The sequence below is a fragment of the Uloborus diversus genome, chromosome 10, assembly GCF_026930045.1.
Source record: "Uloborus diversus isolate 005 chromosome 10, Udiv.v.3.1, whole genome shotgun sequence".
In the NCBI taxonomy this organism is placed as follows: domain Eukaryota; kingdom Metazoa; phylum Arthropoda; class Arachnida; order Araneae; family Uloboridae; genus Uloborus; species Uloborus diversus.
In genome coordinates, this window is record NC_072740.1 from 92307167 (window position 1) to 92319588 (window position 12422).

Genomic DNA, 12422 nt, shown 5'->3' on the forward strand with positions numbered 1-12422 from the left:
TTAACCACTCCAAAAGGGTAGAGGCCAAAAAAAAAAAAAAAAAATTAGCATCAAACCCAATACCTCGGAAATATTTTTTTTTAATTTATTTTCACTACTACCTGTTATTTAGATGCTTGAAGAATGCTACAGAAACTAAAGGTAATGTTTCGCAGTAAAGCTGGACAATAAACGATGTCCCACAACAGACAACTAACATCTAAAAATAAATACGACGTGAAAACCAAAGAAATGGTATTAGAAAGCATGGTAACGATGAAATCGAAAGTAAACCTCTCCAAAGGGGCAGTGACTAACAAAATGTCGGATCAAACCAAAAAAAAAAAAAGGGAAATATTTTTAAAATTAATTTTTACTAATACTTGTTAGTTAGATGCTTCGGTTGTTGTATACAGAAACTGTAGGTTATATTCTGCACTAACGATGGACAACAAACGATTTTCCACTACAGACATCTAATATTTAAAAATAAATACGACATGAAAACTAAAGAAATGATATTAGAGAGTATGCTAACGATAAAATCGAAAGTTAACCTGTCCAAAAGGGCAGAGGCCAAAAAGGTGTAGGATCAAACCAAAAACCTTGGAAATATTTTTTAAATTCATTTTCACTAATAATTGTTAGTTAGATGCTTGGGCTCTTGATACAAAAACTAGAGGCTATGTTTTGCACTAACGATGCACAAAAAAAGATTTCCCACTACAGACAACTAACAATTAAAAATAAATACGACATGAAAACCAAAGAAATGATATTAGAGAGTATGGTAACGATAAAATCGAAAGTTAACCTCTCCAAAGGGGCCGAGGCCAATAAAATGGAGAATCAAATCCCATACCTCTAATTCTTTACTAATCCTCTTCTTGTTATTTAGATGTTTGGGGTCAAACTGCATCAGAAGCGACGGGAGCATGCTTTCCGTAGTCTCAGACAGTCTCTGGATTTGGCTTTCAACCAGAACAGGCGTCAGAGCCAAGAGGGAATCACTGGTAGGAAAATCTCCGCAGCCCTTTAAGGGACAAAAAACAACTTTTAGGCATCCAATTGATGCGTTCAAAAGCAGAAAATCTGCTAAATTCCATTAATCAACAGCACATTGACTCAATAGTTCTTTGAAAGTTTGGGCCTAACGGGAACTAGCTTTGGTGTGTTGTTAAGACACACCAAACTCGACCTAACCTCAGTTTTTAAAATCAAGAAAAAAGTTTCTCGAATACTTACTAAAATTCTTATCGTTGCTCTATGAATCTTAACGTCAGAGCAAAGGAACTAAAAAGACAAAGTGCTGCGCAAGAAAAGTACAGAGAAAATATGCAATAGCATACAGAGAAAATATGCAATAGCATACAGAAATAATATGCAATAGCATACAGAAAAAATATGCAATAGCATACAGACAAAATATGCAATAGCATACAGAAAAATATGCAATAGCATACACTTAATTTATAAGCGACAATATGATTTCTGACTGCACAGAAAAAATATGCATAGCATACATATAATTTATTTGCGACATTATGATTTATGATAGCATGTATGACCATTTTCAAAGTTAAATTTCAAACAAGCTATAGCTTTGGTCAAAAGGTAAAATGTTAAATAACTGTCATGACAGTGAAATTAGTTAATTTAAATTAAACGACATGAACGCATAATCTGTTGTTTTGCACCAGTTTACAGTTAGAATATAGGAAAAGAATAATTTAATTATTTATTTATAAGTTCTTAAAATAGATATTTAAATCATTATGTAAGAAATATATCATTTATATCGATTCACATCAACAATTGTGATTCAAAATATCAAAATGCATGATTCTTTAATCAAGTACGCATTATACTACTGGATCATGTATGAAGAATTGTAATATTGCAAAACAAATTACAAAAGTTTAGGACACAAAACAATTTGAATAAAACAATCAAGCAGAATAAAATTATTTACAAAGAGCTATAGGGGGAAAAAATAAAAGTACCCAAAGAATTTAAAATGAGAAAGAATTTGAAAGTGAATAGAGAAAAATCAAACTTGAACTGTGTGAAAAGTAGATTATAGAGCATGCAAGATCATAGAATGCAAATTTAAACAATTATAGAAAAGATATCAGAGAAAAAATAATACTGAAAAAGGATTAGGAACCATGAGTACAACTGTCATTTGCAAAAACCAAAGTTTAATTTCGACTGATATAGAGGAATTCAATAGAAATATAATATTCTATTTCTCACAAAACTTCAAGTTATTACCTTAATTTAATCTTAGTTTATTCTTAGATTCTTATTCTTATTCTCTTTCTTATTCTAAGATATAATGTAACTTTATAAGAACGACAAAAGTGGAATGTGGTGAAAAGAATTTAGCTACTGTGTGTGGCAACGTAACCATGATAGCTATTATGTCATCGTAGAAGTTTGATACCCACACAAATGAAGGTGTTGGTAATTTTATCCATTTAAATACTTTCGCTAGGCATTATCGGAACGTAAGAACGGATTCATAAAATTTCAAGAGAAATAACTCAATAAGAAAGTTAAGTCACAAAACGAAATCATACATATTTTTTAATCGTAAAGCAGTTGTTTCTATACAAGCTCTAAAGCATGATTCCAAATTATTACTTAAGATTGACAACAGCTGAGGAGATATAAACGACTAATAATCCGAACGATATATTCGAAGGAGCAAAACTATTCCAATGTTATATTTTCAATAATTCTGCAACGAAATAGTCTTCACTAGTAACAAAGTCGCTTATGAACAACTAAATCCACGAAACATGAATGGAAGAATGCCATTCAATTATTTTAAGCAGTCATTTTAACTATATTTTCTATCGTAATTAAATGCAGGGCTTAGTTTGTAACAAATGAATTGCAAGAATCTTAGTCTTTAAACTCAAATTTTATCTATTAACAGCCCGAATTCCGTCTAATATGTACAATTTCACACAAAATTCAAAAGAGGTATGGAGTTGAGCTGCCATGAAAATTACGCATTGGGTAGATGACAAGGATATTAACCCTATAGTCTTCAAACCTTATTTTTATCTCTCAATAATAGCCTGAATGTCGTCTATTGTGTAACATGTCACATAAAATTCAAAATAAGTACAGAAGCTGAGCTCCGATGCAAATTAAGCCTTGGGTAGATGACAAGAAGATTAACCCTATAGTCTTGAAACCTTATTTTTACCCACCAATAGCCTGAATTTCGTCTTATACATAATGTGTCATATAAAAGTCAAAATAGGAGTTGAATTCCATTGCAAATAACGTCCTGGTTAGATGACAAGAATATTAAAATTATAGTCTTCAAACGTTGTTTTTATCTATCAACAGTCTGGATTTAGTCTAACATGTCACATAAAATTCAAAAGAAGCACAGGAGCTGAGCTCCAATGCAAACTACGCCCTGGTTCAATGACAAGAATTATTATTTGAGTCAAAACGATTCGCATTCAAGAAATAAGCAAACTACAGCGGATACAATTTTCGGAGAAACCTGAATCAATCTCTCTTGAACTGCTTTGCATTTTTCTAAAAGTTAGTGAAGCCAAGAGAGTACCGGAATAATAAACATGGGATTTTTTTTTTTTTTTTTTTTTGTGCCAAATAAGAATCTCTCCTGGCTCAATTTGTCTCCAAGTCTTCGAGATCAGCCACAAAATGGTGGCTAAAACCAGTTAAAAAAAATTTAGCACAACACTAATTAAAAGATTGGATTACTTGGATGTTTGACTGCAGGAGCTTTGACTAAGAGTTGCAATTTTTAACAAAGGTTCGCAACTATCCAATGCTTAGAAACCACTGTACAGTGCTAAGAGTTGCCATGTTGCGCAAAAGAAGATAAGTATTTGTTGATATATTTTTCATAACAGGATGGCAATAAATTGACAAAAGCACTAGGAAAAATTCAGACTCAATATCTTATACGAGCATAGATTTTATCGACAATCTATATCATACAAAGGAAAGTGCATTTCTAATGCATCTGTGCATCAGAATTTCAGATCCATGAGGCTCAGAGTTTTAAAATCAGTCAACGTACGTTTTGGTGACTTGAAGAAGTTTAGTTGACTAGTTACTGATACATGACGTTCAGAATTTTAATAAAGTCAACATACATTTTGGTGACTTCAAGCTTTGATACGTAAATTCATAATTTTGAAGGATTTTCCTGGTGAGAAACTTATGAGTTCATTAGTAACATGCGAATGAGGGTGGTGAAAATTACTGTTTATTAAGTTATTTTCCCTAGTTAAACTCATATGTATGCAAAACGTAATCGAATCAATTCGATAAGTAATTGAACGAGTCGTAGAACCTGCCAATAAGTAACTGAAAATGTCGAACAGCGTACTGATAACTGAAATAGTTGAAAGACTAGTAAACAACTGAAATGTATGTTCGTCACAACTGATAAATCTAAATAATTTTTCTTCGGAAAAAGACATTTCAGAATGCAACAGCGAGACATTTTTTCCTACAGTAAAATATGGAAAATTAAACAATTTCCATAAAATTAATCCTAACATGTTAAAATAACATTTTTAAAGTTACGTAACTTCAATAAATCAAACAGCTGCTGAGCTGAAATAACTGAGACACTTAACAAGCGAAAGATGACTAAGCCATCCATGTAACTTGTAGCGAGAGGCAGAAAGTTAGAAAAGATAACTAATTAAGATTAGTAAACATTTGAAATGTAAAAGTATGTACATTAATCACAATTAATAAATGTAACTAATATTTCCATCAGAAAAAAGGCAGTTCAGAATGCAACAGAAAGTTATTTTTCTCGACAGTAAAATATGGAAAAATAGACAATGTCCATGAAATTAATCTTATCAGAAAATAGTACATTTTTTAATCCAAAGATGAATTAAGTTACGTAACTTCAATAATCAAACAGATGCTGAGTTACTTTACAAGCGAAAGACGGCTAAGTCCCGAATAAAACTTGTAGCGAGACGCAGAAAGTTGGAAATGATAACTAAGTTTATACAGATGACACTTAATAGAACCCGGAAGTAGAGTCTGTGTGTGTGCGTATGTGCGCTTTTCTGTAAGTACCCAATTCATAACGCGTCAGACTATTCCAGGCAGAGAGGGAAACGATACTAGGCAATCGTCTCCCCTCGTGAAATTGGAGTCGAACCCCCCATTCCTCCCCGGAGAATCGGGAGGCGGAGCAACTGAAACTATTTTTAGCTCATCCCCGAATCGCGGCTCCTGATTGGCCGCTGGCGGAGGAGAGGCATTAGGTAAAGGCGTGGTTAGAGAAAGACTCCAGGATTACACCAGTGCAAATACCGCCTTTATAAAAAATGAGCAGGAAAGTTTTTAATTATGTAGCCGGAATATGTTATGCACGAAAGGTTTTTTTCGCAAAAAAGGGCAGGAAAAATGTATTAATCATGCAAATTATGCTGTTTGGGGAAATTCATCTGCGCCGTTAGAACAGATTCAGCTTTTAAAAAATAAAAAAATAAAAAGGTAACCGCATGATGAACAATTCTTTCATTAATGAATTTTAAGTATTTTACATCAAACAATGTTTCAACCTGTACCATTTTTTACAAAAATATTTTAATGAAGATTTATGTGCGTACCTTTTTACTTATTTATGCTTTAAAATAAAATTGAACTGCAATGTTTAAAAAGGAAAAAAAAACAAGTTTCACATGTAAGATGACAAAAGTTATTAAACCTCTACAGTAAAATTATTCATAAAATTAATTTAAAAACTCCATGTAAAAAATGATATCGTAATTAGCAATTAAAAAAAATATACTAGAACTCAATATTATGTACTTAGGACTAAAAAATCCCCGACAGAAAACTCTTCCTTGTTGATTTATATAATTTCCTTGTTATACTCCTTGTTGATAAAAATATAACTTCTACAAAATTTGATGCAAACAAAATAATACCACCAAAACCCCCAGATTTCTCTTTTTCACTATCGTAAAGGTGTTTAATCAATTAAGCATCTAATGTTCAATTAAATACCTAGCTCAAAATTAATTATTTGCAATTAAAAAAATAATAATAATTAATAAATAAAATAAAAATAACTTGTAAAGTAATACATAAATATCCACTTCGCGATTCAACAAGCAGAACGAGAGAAGTTGCTTGTTCCAACATTAGTACCATTACTAACAAAACCAAGCTTATTTTACAATCACAATTTAGTTCCTTATGAAATAGAACCAATCAGACAACGAAAGTCTAAACCTCATTCTTCAGAATCATGAATTTTAGATGAAACACTTCCATATTTTACTAATATTCAAATAAAAAATGAAAAGAAAAAAAAATACTTGAAAGGGGTGAGGATCAGGACACTTGATAAAAAGGAGTGAGTGGGATTTTGTCCCAGGTGCTACTGTAGTGAAGAGTAAAAATACTTTTTTTCTGGATCACGTCAACAAAAATTTAAAACATCACTTTTGTAAAAAAAAAAAAAAAAAAAAAAAGTATTAAAAAAACAGCACCGAAATATCATTGAGTTTTCAAACTTCACTACGCAAAAATAGACTGTTTGGAGAGTAAAACATCTTTTTCATGACCTGTGCATTTTCCTTCAATTATTGTAAAACGGTCGGCCTTAAAACACTGAACTTTTCCTGAACTCCATAACTTTGGTTCGAGTGAGTCCACATTTCCACTAACCTTGCAAAAAAAAAAAAAAAAAAACCACGAAAGGTCACAGATCTGTGCCCAAAAAAAAAAAAAAAAAAGCAATATTTAAGTGAAAAATGCAGCAAAACAATCGAAGGCAATATAAAAACAAGTGAGCCCTTAACCGAACGAAGCCCAGCTCCTGGTGACACACTCCTTCCTCTTCTCCAAGCTTATTTTTCAATGCTCTAAATTGTGATTGTAAAATAAGCTTGCTTTTGTTAGTAATGGTACTAATGTTGGAATAAGCACTTCTCTCGTTCTAGTGAAATGGCGAAGTGGATATTTATATATTATTTTACAAGATATTTTTATTTTATTTATTATTTATTATTATTATTGGGTAGCAAATAATTAATTTTTAAAAAGGTATTTTAATTGAACATTACATGCTTGTTTTGGCCAGACCTAGACTAAACCGTATAACGCTACTTAAGCTACACACCTAATGCTGATTCGTTAACTTTGAATACGCGGGGGAAAATCAATTTACTGAATTTGTATAATTATTGTTAACAGTGAGCGAATTTTATCATAAACATCTGCTTCGTTCTGGGTGTAAAATCAGATAACCTGACTTAATACACATATAAGTCTTATCAACGTATTTTTCCAGTCACCTAAAAACTGGAAAAATAAGTGATGGAACTAACAAGATTAGTTGGTTCTTGAGAGTGGAAACGGAAAAAGAAACCAGCTAAAATATTGATTTCAGTATCAGCTTCAGCTACATTCACAAACAATAACTCCACGTGGTCGTAATCCACCCTGACTTCTAAGATAATGAACTGATGTTGCCTTCCTCTGATTTGTTTAAAGAGTGTTCATATACTTCAGTCAACGGAGATGATTGGTAGAAAAAATATCTATTTTGTAAAAATGAATCATTTCGTTTTGGAATAGTTGGTTCTTGGGAGTGGCGATTGAAAAAGAAATCAGCTAAAAATATTTATTTCAGAGACAGCTTCGTTACATTCAAAAACTGTTACTCCACGTGGTTGTAATCCACCAATGAACTAACGCTGCCTTTCACCGATTCGTTTATAACCGTGCTTAATTAGTATCTTTAGTCAACAAAAAATATTAATGGAAGAAAATCCTTTCAAAAAAATAAATAATGAATTCGTTTTTTGCTATACGTTGTTGCAAATTATATTACCTGGTCAGAAATTGCCTTAATTATTTCAGAAACTTCATGCATTCATTAAAAAAAGCCTAAAACTTTTTTTAAGAAAAAAATTCGTTTTCGACTCTGGTGTGTAATTTTTAAACAATTTTTCAGCTATAAAATCAATTAAGGGTCATTTCAGGAAAGCGGTCGCAAAACGATTGTGGGAAGAAAACTCAAAGGTAACCCATTTGATTTCAAAACTGGAGTGCAATGTATTTCTAAGGAGGAAAAGGACGTTAAATTACTCCATTTGGTTACGAAACAGGTGAGCAAAAAAGCACTTGTACTTAATAAGTTGTCTGACTCCAGCTCAGAAAGGCACTTTAGATTTGAATTGAAAAGTTAAAATAATAATAATCATAATAATGGTAATAATAATGAAGATGTAATTAGAACCAAAAAAATGGCATTCCTTGATCTAGAGTATGGATTAAAATAAAGTAAAGAACTAAATCTGGATATATTTAATTGAAGGAAATTTATTTCTTAAACTTCTAGATGGGAATGAAATTTTTGATGAAATAATATAAGAGTATAACAAAAGCAACACAAGGGGAACAAATGCATTTGAACATGGAAGAAATCAATCAGGAATGAGAACCGTAGTACGTACTATGATTCAAGTTGCATTCTGTATGAGCGACAGATAACTTATAAGCCCGGAATATGAAATTGAAACAAACCAGAAAAAGAATAAAAACTCTTTATATCAAGTAACGCGACGTTTATAAATTTCTCATTTAATACGTCATTTATAGTTATGTAATCGACTGTCATAAAAAAAACCTTATTCATTTGTAACCATAGCAACGACAAAGTACTTCGTTTATATAAAGGAAATTTCTGATATACGTCGGTCTCCCCTCTTTCAAAAATTTCCAAATTTTCTTCCTCGCTCATTTTTTTTTTTATTACCCCTCCGATAATATGAGAAAACTATTCCTAAAAAGTAGGTTATAGATGCAGGACGTGGGAGGGTGCTGAGCGGACGATAGGTTGGTCAATCAAGGTCATTTGATAAGAGTCATTAAACTTATATAATAATGGGCTGATCAATAAGGTCACTCGATAAGAGTCATTAGACTAATGCGATAATGGGTCGGTCCATCAAGGTCATTTGACACGAGTCATTAAAATGATGTTATAACAGGAAATAATTTTTCAAGTAATGTCTTAGGGCTTCCAATTTTCCTAGACTGTAGTGTTTATTCCTTAAAAACCAGAATATCTCAGAAACGCCAAGCACTGACAGATACAATTGAAATTTTAAAAGAATTTGCAAGAGTACAGGATTAACAAAAGCAGAATTTTTCGAAGTTTAAAATCACCCCCCCCCCTCCCCCGTTTCGACTCCAAAATCCATCGCTCATGTCAAGTGGGGAAAATAGGGATCAGCTGAGGAAAAATCAAGTTTTGGGGGGAACATTTCAAACGTTAGGCTATAACCTTCGTTTTTAGTAATTTATTTATAGTTTTGGAAGTTCATTGCACTCTTCGATATCTAGCACATAGATCGACACAAAAAGTTTGGAAATCAAGGAAAAATTGAACACATTGGAAGTATTTTCTCAGAAGAAAAAGTGGCTTTTTACAAAAAAACACATTTATTTTTTTTCCCTTAATCGTTAGCCAAAAAGTTTTATTTATGTTAATAAATAATTATGTTAAATTTTGGACTGGTGTAATGAATATTCTAAAAAAAAAAGATTGTTCGCCAACCTTAAAAGGGTATAACCGGTGCCTTACTGCATTCATATTTTATTTCAACGTTTAAAAAGGTAAAATTAACTGTAAAGAGGATAAAAAAAACATTCCTCAGATACTCAAACGGCAAGTAAAGAGCTTGCTTCTATTTAAATAATACAATATATTCGATAGTATATTTGATGCTTTGTTTACACATAAGTTTGAACTGAACCAAGAGCCGAATTAGAAAATAATGCTTTCTTTTTTAAATCGAAAAATAAAACTTTAAAAATGACTAAAAGTGTTCTAAAATCTATACTACTGGGAAATTGACGACAATTATCATGGAGAAGTTATAAAATCAAAAATCAAGCTGTTTCACTTGAGCATTGGAAAATTTCACAAGTTGCAATGCTATTCATTTTCAAATGATCTAGAATACATTGAAACAAAACGAAGGTTACCCCCCCCCCCCACCCTTTTCGTTAATGTTTTGACAAACATTTTGAAATGCAAACAATGCAAAGTGAATGTCAGCCAGCTTTTGAGGTAATCATGTCTTCAGGCGACTTTCCTGCTCATCTCTCTTTGCAAGAAACTTCCAAATGATGATCATCATCTGAAGATTTTCAGATGATGATCTTCCAAAGAACACTTCATATCTATCATTCTATCTATATACAGTAACACCTCTCCGAAAGAACACACCTCATAAAGACCGTATCTATTTTAGGTCAAGAATTTCTAGCAGTAGATTCAATGTTAATTTTCCCTGGATTGAAGGGCCACACATTTCATCTCTCTTTCCCTGAAAAGCCACTCTTTAGGAAAAAGGGATTTCAGGCTGGGTTTTTTCCCGGGGAAATTTCTACATTATCTTATTTCTGCAAGAGAAAAGGGCAGAAATGGCTGCTTTCTATTTCAAATCAAAAGATACTAGTTGAAATAGTCAGATGGATAGAAAATTCGTTAGATATGGTGCAAAAATAAATAATTTGAAGTGATCAAAGAAAAACTCGAAATCGGAAACTCTTAAAATCGAAGCAAACTTGAAGCATTGTTTTAATGGACATAAAATAGCATGCTTAAGTAATTCAAAATAAGTATTATAAGTATTTTGTGTTAGGTATTGCAAAATATTTACTTTGCATATTACGTCTGTTCAGAGACTATCTCTCTGATGGACCTTTTTTTTTTTTGGTGGTTTAATGGGTAATCCCCGTAGAGAAGTTTCACTGCAACGATAGATGGATAGATGCCTCTACAAATCCTACTGTATTTATCAACGTTACTGTTTTAAATCGGTTCGTCCTGTCTAAAAAATCAAATTCTCGAAAAACAATGGAGCAGGATCGACTGCTTAGAGGTCACAAATCGACAAATAATACGAGTTTATACATAAAAATACTTGAAACATATTTTAGGCTCGAAATTATGACTGGAATGGTACTTACAGGTGGCAAGGACTGTGAATACATCTGCTGTAATTGACTATGGGTGGGCGGAGGAGGCTGTTGAGATTGCTGTTGTTGCTGTTGCTGCTGCTGCTGTTGTTGCTGCTGCTGCAACTGCTGAGAGCTCTGCTGCGAAGTTTGTGGCGGAGCATGTGACTGATGGTGCTGCTGTTGTTGGTGTTGTTGATGAAGGTGCTGTTGATGTTGTTGCTGATGCTGTTGTTGCTGGTGATGGAGATGTTGCATCTGGGCAGGAGTCTCTTTGGCTCCCCCACTACCACTTTGCGCTCCGTGCCCAGGAGAAGGGGACGAGTGAGCATTGTTGGTGAGCATAGGTGGGATGGGCGGGCTTGGCCTCATGGGCATTGGGGGCTGAGCCTGGGTCATGTTGCCTTGAAGGCCCGCCCGGGACACTGCGCCCCCCATGCTCGCCATGTGATGGTTTGGGTGACTCGGGGGAAGAGCAGGGACAAGGGGCGTTTGGAACATAGCTGAAGAAGAAGAAAATGCAAGGTAAGGCACAATGTAAATGATAACGTTCATTTCACATCAATATCCTCAGATTTTGCATAAACACAGTTTAAAAACTAGTAAAAAACATTATTTAAACTGAATTTTAAGAGAACATAACAAAATATACTACACATAATTTGAAAACGAATTATCCTAAAAAAAGAACCAACGCACAAACAAAAGACGATATTCATTTCGTATTGACCTATTGTTAAGAACTTAAATCAAGTCTTTTTAATAATATTTATAAACAGAAATTTTTAAATTTCAACAGCAATTTTAAGTTCAAGGGCAACTTAAAATTTTAAATATGCATTCACAGAGGGGGAGGGGGGATCACACCATAGAATCAAACTATGTATGTGTTTTTCAGTGTATTTTTTTCCCATACTTTTATTAATTTCATTATTTTCATCTCATTTTAAATTTTAAACTTAGTATAAACGAAATTTCAAAGTCATTTGTGAACTTTAAAGTAAAAGTGCATTGTAATAACTTTCGTGCATTGCTGATTGTTAGGCATCGAACTCTCGAAAATGTGTCTTTTTTCCCCAACGTTGAAAATTCTGCTCTGTAAAGCCAGACATTTGGTTCTACTCCTATTAACAATTAGTAAAATTTAGTAAATGAAGAACTGAATAGTGAACTCCTCTGATATCATGCTTTAATCAGCCATTAGAAAAGGAAATTGCTATTTTCCGAATTCTAAGGATTATACATAAGATTGATTTTAATATGAAAGACAATTTTAACTATATAGACCTTCTAACAATAATTTAAAACAATTGAGGGAGTGTGAAGATCTCTATCTTTTAAAACAAAAAATCGATTCATAACCTGCAAACATGCTAACATTCGTTGATTTTACAAAAGTGGTTAAAAAATTATTATGCAAACTCCTTAAA

The 12422-nt window shown here is 32.7% G+C and overlaps 1 protein-coding gene across 3 annotated transcripts in view; it reads right to left on the bottom strand.

Moving 5' to 3' along the window:
* The window catches only part of LOC129231379 (NGFI-A-binding protein 1-like), a 163423-nt gene that overhangs the window by 60874 nt on the left and 90127 nt on the right, over positions 1-12422 (bottom strand). For 2 of the 3 annotated variants that reach the window (XM_054865677.1, XM_054865676.1), the window contains exon 4: positions 11005-11495. In XM_054865677.1, coding sequence (XP_054721652.1) covers positions 11005-11495 — 491 coding nt within the window. Of the gene's footprint in view, positions 1-841; positions 1013-11004; positions 11496-12422 lie in introns of all 3 variants that reach the window. The other variant, XM_054865678.1, reaches the window with a different exon arrangement.